Genomic DNA, 14,563 nt, shown 5'->3' on the forward strand with positions numbered 1-14,563 from the left:
AGGTAGTTCTGGTAACAAGCAATTTCTTCGTCCACTTTCCCCATAAATTTTCAATGCATCACCCAGGTTATTCTATACCTCCAAAAAGATGGAGTCCAGGATGATAGAATATTTCTAGAGTGGTAATGCCAACTCTTGTTCATAAAAAGCGTTGGATAAATACCCGAAGGCAAATAGATAGTCAATACAAAATTGGATTGTTGGTTGGTAGCACAAAATTACATCTTGAAGCTCTCTCATAGCCTTTAATACATTTCCTTGGCTCAATTGAACATCCAAATATAGGCTTCAACCTGATTGCCCCCTTATAATAAACAAGGGCCTTCTGTAAACCCCCTGCTTCCATTAATAGCCCAGCCAAGCACAAATACTCCAGTCCAAATGATGATGATGCTACGGGTCCCTCAAAAAGTATAAAAACTTCATTCACTAGGCAATGCAATTATTGCATAGTTCTAACTGGGGAAAAGGAAGAAAATTATCTTGCCTAGTAAATAACTCGCTTCCTTGATCATAAACATGATTGGGACCAGGATATTTTCCACGATCAAAGGTTATTGGAACCTTCAACATAGGAAATCGCAAACATATGCATCGAGTGGCCTTGTCACATAATTTTGGTGTATCATATTGTGAGCTCAAGTTAATATGCAATGATATTTCTATCCCTAATAATCTCTGATGGAAGAAATTCTACAGCGTACTATACTACTATTGTGGTTCTTCCAGAATTGTGGTTCTTTGTCATAGTAGTATAGTACGCTGTTCCTGAGATTACCTTTGGTTCTGTTCTGAGATCTGTAGAGAATTGTTGAGCAAGGGGGAGGATAGCTTCATCTTAAAGCATCCCTCTACCCAACGTTAAGCTTGATGGGAAGAATTATCCTATCTTCAAGTGAAGGGTGCTAAACATATAATTGAAGAATTGATTGTTAAGACTTGTGGAGGGTAAGAAGACAAATTGCACTGTTGCTAAAGAATTAGTAAAGCTATAAGACAAATTGCACTGTTATATAGAGTGTCTATACAACAGTCTATATATTACAACTAAGTACAATGAGTCTCTCTTTGTGGTTAATTGTACTATACCTTGGGTGCCAACATTCATAATTCTTGTTGTTGAACCAAGCTCTCCAGTTGCAGCAATAAGCTCGACACCTTTTGTCTTATTGATTGCATTCTTTGAACAATGTTACTCAAGCCAATCCTTAAACCTTGGATTGATCAACTGATCTCTAAAGAACATTGCATCATGATGTTGTTCATCCCCTCTTATACAATTTCTCTCTTATAGATGCATTCTTTGATTGTTCAAGGCCTCCTCCTTAATGACATTTGAGGGATAATTTTGCCTCCTTCCTTGTCTTAACATAAACTTGGTTTTGTTATCCATCTTTCACATGGCTACTAGGATCCATGGTCACTTCTGAAAATTTCTTGCAAGGTTATCTTGGCTTCATTATGCATTGTTTTTTCCTTTTGGAAACTCATCCTTCCTTGAGGATTGTCTAGCATCTACTACCTCAATTTGGATTTCTTGTATCAATTTAGTGCTCTCGTTCTCCTTTTGGACCAGTTGTCCATTCTCCTCACATGCAAAGCATGCATTCACATAAAATTCACAAATTTTAAAAATAAAAGGTTACCTGGCCTCTTCTGATGCCTCCAACATCAAATTTTGTCTTCCTTCCATGCTTTAGGAAGGTACTCCTTCTCTTTCTTCTATTCTTATGACAACTATGAATGATTGTCCCTCTTGAAAATCCTTATCATCTGCATCTATACACATAGCATCAGTATCATAATCACCAAGCTCTTTAGCCCCATATGGTATATATGTTACGAGCACTTCTAGCTAACCTCCCATGAGACTTTCATTTATTGTCTCATCGACATCCTCTTTGTGTAGCTCCCTCTACTGTTATGATGCTTTTTCCACCATATCTTCTATCAACAAATCCATATGTTGATTTGAACTCTTTATGCAGTCCATGAGACTCTCTGATAGTCTCTCTTCAACATCTTCCTCATCATCAAGGACTATTCCCTGCTCTGGTTCAAAATAGTGAACTAATTCAACTTTAGGCTCAACAGGTGCTTCATCTTCCTCCCTAGCTTTCTAGCTTTAGGGGTCTTCCTCTTAAAATCTTTTTTCTGACAAGTAATTTGGCCTTCTTCCTTAGGTCCCATCTCTACCTTTGGTATTCTCTTTCAAGCCTCATTTTGACTATGTTGAATCTCTCCTTCAACTCATAAATCTCCTTTTCAATTTCTTCTTTACTCATGCCATTTTCCTTGGCATGCTTCTCCCTTTTGTTATGGCATCCATGAGAACTGGTTAGTAGTGGGTAGTTCTTAACCAAAAGGTTCCCAAAAGGGCGACTTCGGGACTGATTACAGAGAAAGGAGAATCAGTACCTAGATGGCCCCTCTTACGTGGAGCCGATTCACTGACCAAGCTTCCTACTCCACAATCTACATCAAAACAAACATTTGTAGTTGAATGGGCACTACAGTTGCCAAATAGGCTTACACAGGCAACTGGAGAGCTTCATTTGAAAGGACAGATTATGCAGAAGGTTTGCAACTATGAACATGAAGCTCGGTCTTCAAATGAGGTAGCACCAATTGAAGCATGCTCTAAAGAAGAAGGGTTTCCTTGCAGTCAGGAGAATGATTCTGATCGAGAAGAAAATTGTTTGGCAAGGAGATTAGAGTTCCTTTGTCAAAGTAAAACCTGCAGGCATTTTACATATCAGGAGTTGCAATCTGCTACTTCTGGTTTTTCAACAGGTTGCATTTGTAGTTTTCCTCATGGAGTTTTTCATTTCTGTGCTTCTGTTTTGAATGGGAAATTTCCCTTGAAATGTATATTAACCTTGTGAACTCAATTCAATTATGTAACATCCTTATTCTTGCAGGGAATTTTATAGGAAGAGGAGGCTGCAGTAAGGTGTACAGAGGATTTCTTCCTGATGGACAATCGGTGGCAGTGAAAATCTTGAATTCATCATCCAAAACAGAGCAAGAGCTTCTTTCTGAAGTTGAGATTCTTACTCTATTGAAGCACAACCATGTCATTACACTTATCGGTTACTGTGCAGAAGGCCTTAACCGCCTTCTGGTGTATAATTTTGTATCCAGAGGAAACCTTGAAGAGAATCTCCATGGTATATACTCAATAGTATTGCATTTTAAGAATCATGAAATCGTGTAGAAATATTAAGCAGTAGTACGTTTTAAGCATCATAGTGTTATGTATTGTATGGCAGGGTCTTTCATTTTCTCTTTTCTGAGATTTGATTATAGTCCTAGCTATTGACTATGTATATATTTTTCAGGAGGAGAGGAAAAGCCAATACTTCCTTGGAAAGTGCGATTAAAAGTGGCTGTAGGAGTTGCTGAAGCATTAGATTACTTGCATAATGGCTTTTCTCAATCTGTCATTCATGGAGATGTAAAGTCTTCCAATATCTTGCTTTCTGAAGAGTTTGAACCACAGGTATAAATCTTTTTACTGCAAGAAGAATCAAGACTAAATTGCACAATTCAGTATTTGAAGAGATCTTAGTGATCTAGACTTGTAAACTGAAACTTGGAATTCTGCACTAATGAAAAATTTCAACAGAATTAATGTGCGTGTTATTATAATAGTTGTCAGATTTTGGGCTAGCAAGGTGGGCACCAACATCTTCATATATCACTTGCAGCGATGTTTTAGGAACATTTGGGTATGTAAGCATCTTCCCAGTTTCGATTGGCCATTTTCAGATTAAAGCTATCCAATTTGTAAATTCACTAATTGTGATTGTAGTTTGACAGGTATCTTGCTCCAGAATACTTTGTTTATGGAAAGGTTAATGAGAAGACGGATGTGTATGCATTTGGTGTGGTCCTTCTTGAGCTAATAACTGGAAGGAAGCGAATTGATACAGCAAGTCCCAAGGGTCAAGAAAGCCTGATTATGTGGGTAAGTCCTAGTTTTTACAGTTGACTCTCTTCTTCATGTTTATTTATATTGATTATCCTTATTAGGGGCTCATGTTTAACCTTCTGTAAATGTTGAAACCAGGCAAGACCACTCTTACAGGATGGGAATATGGAAAGTCTTGCTGACAAATGTTTGCAAAATGTTTATGATACAAATGAAATGCATAGAATGATGCTTGCTGCTACGCTTTGTCTAAGGGAAACATCTCATTACCGTCCTTGCATGAGCCGAGTAATTTATCTTCCTCTATTCATTTCTATATGCTTCAGGGGCTTGTTTTTACTACCTCGTGTGTTTTTTGAGGGTATTCTTTACCTGCAAAAATTACTTTAGGGTGCAATTTTTCTTACATTTTCTTTTAGCTATAAAACACTCTATGTTAACCACATCTTTTCATCTCTGCTTACTCTTTAATACCAAGATATGATTAATGGCAGATTTTAAAACTACTACAAGGAGAAGATGAGAGGACTGTCTGGGCGTGGTGCCAGAATACAATGATCAAGGATATGGATACTTCAGATGAGGATGACATTGTAGAAAATCAGGGGGGGCATGATATACAAACCCATCTCACCCTTGCCATGCTTGGGGTGGATGATGATACGGTATCACTTAGTAGCACAGATCATAGTGTGGGCATTTTTCCAACAAACAATTCTTTGGAAGATTACGGACTGCGCCGATGTAGCAATTCATCAAGCTTTTAATTCAAGATTAAAAGAAGTGAGTTTCGTTGCCAGCAATACATTTGTTTATGGTTGCTTTATAAGTTTCCCATGGCCACAGTGGTTTCATATTCTTATATGGCCAGGAATGTGACGTATTATGCTAGACCTCAAAGAATAGCTAAGGATTGTATGAAAACTAGGGGATTGAACAATAACATTGACTTCGTTAAAGCATTCCTTGAAGTTAGAAGCAAGCTCATGGGCGGAAAGTAAGATCAAGATGTCAGTACTCCATTATCTTGGCTGCAGATCTGAGCAATGTTTGACTAGTTGGCATCTTTTGTTCGCATGCTGATTTTTTCAGTGTCGTGTCCACATTTCTACTTTTTACTGTCAATCTCATGTAAATAGTGAAAATGGATCTACGGTGTTCATTACACTGCTCTGGGTAGACAAGTACCAAGAAGAGTAACTTTTTGGTAATGCTACTATATTGTCAATTCAGAAGTGGTGGAGAGAACCGTAGAAAGAACTACCCACTACTAACCAGTTCTCATGGATGCCAGGTTGATTGATCAAATGGATCAAATGTGCTGAAGCTTGAGATCCTTCTTTGATGCGCCATAAGGGCCATGCCTGATGCGTTTTTGGTCTAACAAAAGGACCAAGGGTTCAAATAGTTAATGGTTAGCATTCACCAACTATTAAAACAGAGTAGCCATGTCTAATTTTCAAATTTCATTTATAACACTAGCAATTTTTATTGCATAATATCAGGAATGAACAGATGCAGGGTTTGATTCAGGTTGAATATCACAGAAGACAATGCAAAGGTGTACCGGTGAATACTATGGTATTAATGAGAATCAAAAGTTAAAAGCTACACAGTAGAATGCATTTATTCATCTTCAAGGATATCACAGCACACACCACATTGCATTTTCACTTTTCATCCATAGAAATGTTTCCATCGATGGAAGGATTTATGGTTAACAATAGCAATAACTAAAGACCTTGTCACCATACTAATGTGCATATTCATCACTTATTGTAAAGGACTGAACCTAATTCTTTTTTATTTAATTACCAAGCCATAATCATGACAATATCCACAAAATTCAATAAGAATGGTTTAGGTTGTGTAAAATTCCACCACTATATGTTCGTGGGTCATATTCCTTCCATGGTACCATTTTGCTACATAATAACAAGAAGAGACAGGTACCATTCTGCTGACTTAACAACATACTAATCTCATCACTAAAAGAATAATAATTGTAAGAATCTAACAGATTTTGCAAATATATGAGCTCAACTTATAATTATATAGTATTTATATTTTGGCAATTTTTTATTGCCATGAAACGCTGCTTCTCGAGTTCAGGTAATTGCAAAGCTGTTCTCTAACATTACACCTTAAAAAATTCAGCCTTCAAATCCAAAACATTAAAACTATCCTACATCTCTAACTTCAAAATTTTTAATGCCTACATCTTTTGTAGGGAAAAAAGAAAAGGCAAGAAATACAATATGAAACCCAAAATTTGTTCAAGAAAATAAAGTTATAATCAATAAAAAAAAATAAAGCGTATGGCATGGTCTGCTAAATCATCTGAGGTGCTCAATTATCCTCAGCAGCTTTGGAAGTCTCAGATGCCTGTAATTCACCATCATTTTCCAGCTTTTGGACCTTATTTGATCGTTCATCTTTGGCAGATCCATCATCCTCTTCAAACCGTCTGTGTTTCTTCTCTATGCTGGTACCATTCCCCTTTGTAAAGGGCTTTCGACTGTTAGATGAGTGCCTGCCTCCTCTACCACGGCCACCTCTGAAATTAAGGGTGAATGGTCCCAAGTAAGTAAGTTATTTTAAAATCAAGTCATCATCAGGGAAAACTCTAAAACTCCTACCATTGAAACCCAATATAGAGATAGTTTTTAGGAAAATATTTTGATGGACAGCATTGTGGCATGTCATAAATAAGCATCCACATGGACTTGTTCTAGGGTAGTTTAAAATAACTTCTTGTTTATTTTGAATAAATCTTCTTGTAATACTAGAGAGGCCACTCAGTTCTGGTGATATTTTCAGTGCTTTGTTTAGTTATGTGAATTCGTTAGATGCAAAACAAGTATTGGTTAATTTCATGAAAACCAATCTGCAGAATTGGAAATGTAAGCATATGTGCATGAATGTAGTAGAGAAAGGGGTACTGTTCTAATTGAAGTGAGAGTGAAAGAGACCTTTTGAAAATGTTATTGTTTCAAGCAGTTGGAACGGTATCAGTAGGAATCAGTATGCAGAAATTAAACAGAATAAATGGGAATCAAGGCGAATCAAGCATTGTATTGCATATCAAATCTAATAAAGTACCAATGATTCTACAGCTCTGGTTAAGTACTCAATAGTGCTTCCAAGGTTGCAGAACTTCAATCTACAGTCATAGATATTGAATGGGTGTTTGCAGTTATATTGTTCCTCTGCCAAGAACTCTGCTCTTTTGGACCTCAATTCCCCTCAAATAAAAATGTTCTGTTTAATTGGAACTTATTTACATCCTAACATGCAGGTCGATTTCTCCAAGAGAATGTACCTGGACAACAAATGATATCCAATTTGAAATCTTAACAATGGAATTAACTAATTATTTTCAATCGATTTCCTTCATTGTTGCTAGTTGATTTTTCCTGGGATTATCGACATCTCATTTATTGGGTTCACCTCACCCTGATTTGAACTTCTTTCATTTGAATCAACTTCATCTCTGGTTAGAACATTTTTTGATTGATTTCATTTTCCAACAAATGTGGTATTTAAGTTACTTTCTTCTTGCAAGTCGATTTTACCGTTATTAGTACACTGCTAGTAGATTTGTTTGACATGATCATTTTCTTCAATTTCAGGGTCGACTAGCTTAATGATAGTGTCCTTTTGCTTCAGCTCATGTTCATTCATCAGTTCTCAATTGATTCTCTCTGTGTTCAAAATGGATTCAAGTAGCTTAGGAATTACATCGATTTCCATGTTCATTCATCAGTTCTCAACTGATTCTCTCTGTGTTCAATGGATTCAAGTAGCTTGGAAATCACATCAATTTCCTTTTATATTGTATTAAAATGTACAGGAATGTCATAGTGGAATTGCTTTCCACAACAATACTTCTTTGTAACTATGGACTTTATCTCAACTCAACTGGATTTCATTTCTAACAAGAGATTTCCTTAATAAATTCCTCTTGACAAATTTTTCTGTTATAAAACTTTGCAAAAGCATACCCTTGGTATAGCTCACTACACAAGAAAATTCATTTTTGAAGCATAATTCTTATACTTGCAACTTTCATTTCTCTGTATAGACTTTCTAGAAAATAAATTGCGTGTAAAGAGTCTATATTCCACTCTTGGATTCATTTTGTTGGAGAGTTATGTGAAGGACTAACAAACCTAGTAGTCACAGGATGAAACAAACCCTGAGGTAGTAAAAATTTGTACATGGGTCCACATTTGCTCCCGTTATGGTCCTTACAGAGAGTGCATTGAAGGTAGGTATGTTGAAGTTGGTAGAATATGACGAATGTGCTCCCTTCATGTGCTCTAAGACGACAACTTACAATTATTTGACAATTTCCTCATCCAAATGATTTTGAATGAGTAATTTCATCTAAATTTAACTGATTTTCAAACTGGGATTTATTCTTCTTAATTTAACTGATTTTCAAACTGAGATTTAGTCAGTGTTATTGAGGAGTGAAATAGAAACTGATTTTCTCTTGCAGAGAATAACAAGGATTGGTGTGAGCTTATACTCTGCCTTATAGACCTTCAAATACAAATAAGCTCTTGTATCCCTATTTCAATCACATAATTTAAATGAATATAATGTCATTTTATTAGAAAATGCAATGAGTATGAAATAGATCATCAGAATGGCCACTGTAGCCCAGGCTGGTGAGAACTTGAGTATTTTATATCTGACTAAACACATGCACATGAAAATAAACATCACCTGACACAGACATGAACAAGATAGAATCTAGATATTAGAATTTTGGGGAAAAACAATTGCGCCTTAACAGAGAGCTTCTTATCCTACACCACACATTTCACTCTTTCAAGGTGGAGTTACAAACTGAACATGCAATGACTGAGCTGCATGGTCACCAAAGTTGTAACACACCCAAAAAAACAATGCTTCATATCGACTTCTCAATTATGTGTGTTTAGCATTAGTGATATAGTCTCTTCTGAACTTTTATTTCAAGTAGAAATTTGATTAAATTTCAGAAGTGCAAGAAATCACAGAAAACCCTCCGGCAGTAAATTGATAGGAGAAATCTTCAAAAAAACCTGGAAGTTGTCCTGTTCATATTGTCCTGGACTTTTCAGCCAAGTTAATATGTCTGTAAAGAATACTATTTTATCCTGAGAAAAGATTGACACTTTGTTTATCACCAGATGAAAATAAATTAGAAGCAAAACATCAAGTTGGTGACAAATCCAAAACAAGTTGCAAGACTGTAACCCAATCTGCAAAACATCAAAAAACTGATTGTCCCAAAGTGGGATGCACTATGGGAAGCTGTGCTGTCCCATCTTTTACTAGTGTCAGCTTCATAGCACCTGCTTCCATTTCCAGCAGCTCTGTCTTTAAGAGAGCATCGACCTCTATCTTGATAGTGTTTTCATCAAGAGATCTGTAGCTGATTTCCATTTTTAATCTTTATGGCAGCTGTTTATAGTCCTATAGGACTGAAAGTATGGATGTTGCAAAGCTTCATTAGCTGTTATTCTTTTGTTTCCATCCACTTGTAACATTTGTTTCAGCAAATCCACACCTTCTAGACACCCAACATTTTTAACAAATCTTGTGAGGGATGGGAAAGGCTTTCCCGGATTTGGAAATATGATATCCAACTGCTCCTTTACAGATTGCCCACGAAATAGCGGCTCACCGATGAACAATTCTGCCGACATGTTATTTGTTGCTTTTTTCTAGACTAGCTCTCACAAAGCATTTGAGTTGTTCCTGTTCCTGGTTGGTTTTTTTATAATTTTATAGACAGGTTCCATGTCGTGGAAATGTGAAAAAAGATAGTGATATTGCCACCATGTGGCTCTTATCATATATGGTTTTATACTTCTTCAAAAAATTCTCTAAGAGTTCACAATGCTAAAATTCACTAGGACTTTACAAAGTTTTATTATTTAGTGAAAGACTTGCCAAGTTCTTACAAGATTTTATAATTGAGTAAAATATTCGCCATGCCTGGTGAGAGATTCGCCAGAAAATTATATATACATATTATATTATTGATAAAATCGCCTTCCATTTTTCCTATATACCATGCAGATTCGCCCAATTATTATATTTATAAATTTGGGGGGGGTTCTTAAAATTTTCCCTGATATAAGGATCTGTTTTCCTTTGACTCCAGCCAAGTCAAGTGTTTAGGTCTCATAAAAGACTTATGTGTGTCTCTGGTTCAATACCCAAACAAGACAATCCTAATGGATGTGGTGGTTGCTGATATCCCACCCAAGTATGGGATGCTGTTATCAAGATCATGGGGGGCCAAACTCCAAGGTTCCCTACAATTAGACATGTCATATGCCACCATCTCTATTTTCGGGCAACCAAAAAGACTGTACAGAGAAACACTTATGAAATACATGGTCAGCAGTGAAGAAAAGCCTCAAAAATTTCCTATATATGCTGTCCATTCAGACATAGACTCATACATTCTCTTCAATGACACCACAATGCCCTCAAAAGATGAGGATGAAACCAAGATATTCATACAAGAGAAAGACTCAAGGGAAAGTTTCACCACCCATGAAACAACAGCCAATCAAACACTAGATGTTGCTGCTGCCCTAGTTGTCCAGAACATCCAATCAAATGATGAGACTGTCCTAGAAGACAAGCTAGAAAAAAAACCACAATTGCTACTCACATTACCAGCCCATGAACATATCATCAAATCTCCTTTCCACCAGGATACTCTATGGTTCCTTGAATTTGATGGTTCGGTTAACAAATTAGGAGCAGGAGCTGGAGTTTGGGTACACAATAAAGAAAACAGCTATGCAGAAGGCAGAGCCTATAGATTGAATTTCAGATGTACTAATAACATGGCTGAATATGAGGCTCTCTTACTAGGTCTCAAGTTAGTAAAGTCCCTACAAGCGATAAAAGTGTCAATCCTAGGAGATTCAGACCTAGTTATCCAACAAGTAAAGGGAAATTTTGTCACCAATGATAAAAGATTGAGGTCTTATAGGTCTGCTGTTGCTGATGTACTAAACTCCTTCTTTGAATTCCAAATCACCAAGATTTCTAGGACCCACAATCTACATGCTCATAGTTTAGCCACCTTTGCAAGTACCTGCAAGCTGCCTTTTGAGCCCCATCATTGTTTTACAGCTGAGATAAAACACAGACCATCTGTCCCAAACAATGTTAAAGATTGGCAAGTATTTGAGGATGATATACAAATAAACAATTTTTTGACTTTGCAGCAAGAATTTTCAGGACTAAATATTGACAATGACAGAGCAAGTCAATCACAAATACTTGACAAAGCAAGTCAATCACAAATACAGTTCCAACAGATTACTCACCCAATATCACCCAGAACAGCAAAGCAAATACTAAATCCAACTATTTTCAACATAGACAACATTCAGCAAATTCAATCAAACAATTGTGAGCAAGTAGCCAATGCTGAAACTGAAATCATAGAGTTGAAAGACAATTTCCTACCAACAGGCCTAACTCCCCTAGAAGACATCTTTGACTCGAATGATATTCCCAGAAAACCAAAAATGCAGCCCTTGAATGCAGCCATTGAAGAATGCAACATAGGTACAATTGACAAACCCAAAATAATTAAATTGTCTGCATCTTTTCCGCCTGATCAAAAGCCCAAATACATTGACCTCTTTAAAGAGTTCGAGGATGTCTTTGCATGGAGTTATGAGGACCTAAAGTCCTATGAAACCTCTGTCATCCAGCATACCATCCCTCTCAAGCCTGATCAAAAGCCCTTTAAACAAAAATTGAGGAGAATCAATCCTATGCTTCTCCCAGCGATGGAGCAAGAAGTACAGAAAATGTTTAAGGCAGGCATCATAACACCAATCAGATTCTCTGAATGGATCTCCAACTTAGTCCCTACAAGAAAGAAGACCGGTGAAATTAGGCTGTGTGTGGACCTAAGAAATCTGAACCAAGTATCCCTCAAAGACAACTATCCCTTACCCAAGATGGATCACATTCTTCAAAGAGTGGTAGGGGCCTCAAGGATCTCATTACTGGATGGATTCTCAGGATTCAATCAAATCCTAGTGCACCCTGATGACCAAGACAAAACAGCATTTACAACACCATGGGGAACGTTCAAATATGTAAAAATGCCTTTTGGGTTGAAAAATGCAGGGGCAACATTTCAAAGAGCAATGGACATTGATTTTTCCAAAGAGATTCATGATTTCCTTGTCATTTATTTAGATGACCTCACACCTTTTTCCAAATCTGACCAAGAACATTTGAAACATTTGAGACAGATCTTCCTAACATGTAGGAAGTATGGAATTTCGTTGAATCCCAAAAAATCCCTGTTTGGTTTAGAGGAAGGTAAACTATTGGGCCACATCATCTCTAAAGATGGCATAAGAATTGATCCAGATAGGATACAAGTTATCCTACAAATGCCCCACCCAAGAAATATAAAAGAATTGCAAGGATTCTTGGGAAAAATCAACTTCTTAAGGAGATTTTTCCCAAATCTGGCCGAGTTGATCAAATTGCTTAATAATATGCTGAAGAAAGATTCAAAGGTGAAATGGACAGTTCAAGCAAATCAAGCCTTTGAAAGTATAAAGCTGGCCCTTACCCAGACCCCAATCCTGACCAATCCTCAATTTGACAGGGAATTCATTATCTTCTCTTTTGCCTCCCAGCATACTATTGCTGCTGTTTTATTACAGAAAGATGACCAAGGAAATGAGAAGCCTATTTCTTTCTTTAGCAGAGCTCTTAGAGATTCACCTCTAAAATATCAGATCATGGAAAAGCAGGCTTATGCTTTAGTCAAGGCCATTAAGGACTTTAGGATTTACATCCTTTATTCACATGTTATAGCTTATGTACCAAGTCCTATTGTCAAAGACATTCTCACCCAAGAAAACTTAGAGGGCAGAAGAGGAAAGTGGATTGCCAACATATTGGAATTTGATATTGAGATAAAACCAACTAAACTAATAAAAGGGCAAGGTCTGGCCAAGTTAATGACAGAAGCAAATTTCCAAGCCCTAGATATCAATCAGCTGGACAGTGAAACAGAGCTGGCGACTCCAAAGATCAATGTAGCCTTTGAACAATCTCCTTGGTACTCTGATATCTGTTATGTCTTACAAAACCTGTGTGCTCCCCCAGGACTGTCCAAAACTAAGTGTAGGTTCTTAAAAATGAAAACATCAAGATTTTGTGTGATGGATGGCAATTTGCTTTGGAAAAACCATGAAGGTATATTGCTGCACTGCTTAATGGAAAATGAAACTAACAATATCATGCAAGAGTTTCATGTAGGAGACTGTGGTGGACACTTGTACTGGAAGTCCACTGTGGACAAGATACTAAGGGCTGGATATTACTGGCCCACCATGTTCTCTGATGTCAAGAAATTCATCACCTCATGTCATAAATGTCAAGTGTTTGAGGGAAAGAGACAGTTGCTGCCACTTCCTTTAAGACCTATTGCAACAGAGAGACCTTTTCAACAATGGGGTTTGGACTTCATTGGGGAAATTCATCCCTCATCTTCAGGCCAACATAGATGGATCTTGACAGCCACAGACTACTTCACCAAGTGGATTGAAGCTGCTCCATGCAGACAAGCAAATGATTCCACTATCATTCAGTTCTTGGAGAACAACATATTGGCTAGATTTGGCTGTCCTGATAAGATATTAACAGACAATGCTGCTGCTTTCAGATCCAAGAAAATGGTCAACTTCTGCCATAAATTTCACATCACTCTGGGCCATTCCACTGCATACTATCCTCAAGGAAATGGCCTTGCTGAGGCATCAAATAAAAGCCTAGTAAATATCATAAAGAAGGTGTTGGAAGAGAACAAAAAGAACTGGCACAAGAAACTAGTCAATGCCTTATGGGCAGATAGACTAACAACAAAAAGATCAATTGGTACCAGCCCATATGAGTTGGTTTATGGACTAGAAGCCAAATTTCCCTCATCACTAGGAGTGCCTGTTATGAAGCTTCTTCAAGAAAGCCAAGCAGAACCAAATGATATGCAAAGAAGGATCAATCAGATAATTTGTTTGCAGCAAACTAGGGACCAAGTTTTCAGCAGAGTGCAGGTATTACAAGAGAAAATAAAGAAGGCCTTTGACAAAAGAACCAAAGCTGAAGATTTTAACATTGGTGACAAAGTCCTCAAGTGGGATGCAAGAAGAGAGGAGAAGGGAAAACATGGAAAATTCGATTCCCTTTGGAGAGGACCATTTGTTGTCCAAGCAGTACACGGAAACAACACTTACTTCCTTAAGAGTCTCAATGAAACTGATTTGGATGAAGGTCCTGTAAATGGCAGGATGCTGAAACACTATTTTGACTATTCCCCATAAGTGCAGTTCGGGTTCCCTTGTATATATGCAGATGTATATATTATTTTCTGTTTAGATTGTAAAAATTCAGTTTTTTCAAGTTTATTGACTGCCAGCAAAAGGTAAATAGAATCAGAGGTCTACCAAGAAGAGAAGCACACAATTTTGGCACCTCAAAGCAACAAACTGCAAAATTGGTAAGAACAATCAAGGAGCAAGGCAATCTGACCTGCTGTTCTTGGTCTTTCAAAAGAAAAACCATCCCCATGTG

The 14,563-nt window shown here is 37.2% G+C and overlaps 1 protein-coding gene across 1 annotated transcript; it reads left to right on the plus strand.

Moving 5' to 3' along the window:
* Nucleotides 1-2,366: 2,366 nt before the first annotated feature.
* LOC149218853 (protein kinase STUNTED-like) lies at nucleotides 2,367-4,701 on the plus strand. The gene is made up of 7 exons (XM_089386645.1): nucleotides 2,367-2,793; nucleotides 2,922-3,170; nucleotides 3,342-3,502; nucleotides 3,655-3,731; nucleotides 3,823-3,970; nucleotides 4,073-4,222; nucleotides 4,429-4,701. The coding sequence occupies exons 1-7, from the start codon at nucleotides 2,571-2,573 to the stop codon at nucleotides 4,699-4,701; spliced, it is 1,281 nt and encodes a 426-aa protein (XP_089242771.1). The 5' UTR covers nucleotides 2,367-2,570.
* The last annotated feature ends 9,862 nt before the right edge of the window (nucleotides 4,702-14,563 follow it).

This window comes from Pinus tabuliformis, chromosome Q (genome assembly GCF_031772625.1).
Source record: "Pinus tabuliformis cultivar Carrire ecotype Pingquan chromosome Q, CPIR1, whole genome shotgun sequence".
Classification (NCBI taxonomy): Eukaryota; Viridiplantae; Streptophyta; class Pinopsida; order Pinales; family Pinaceae; genus Pinus; species Pinus tabuliformis.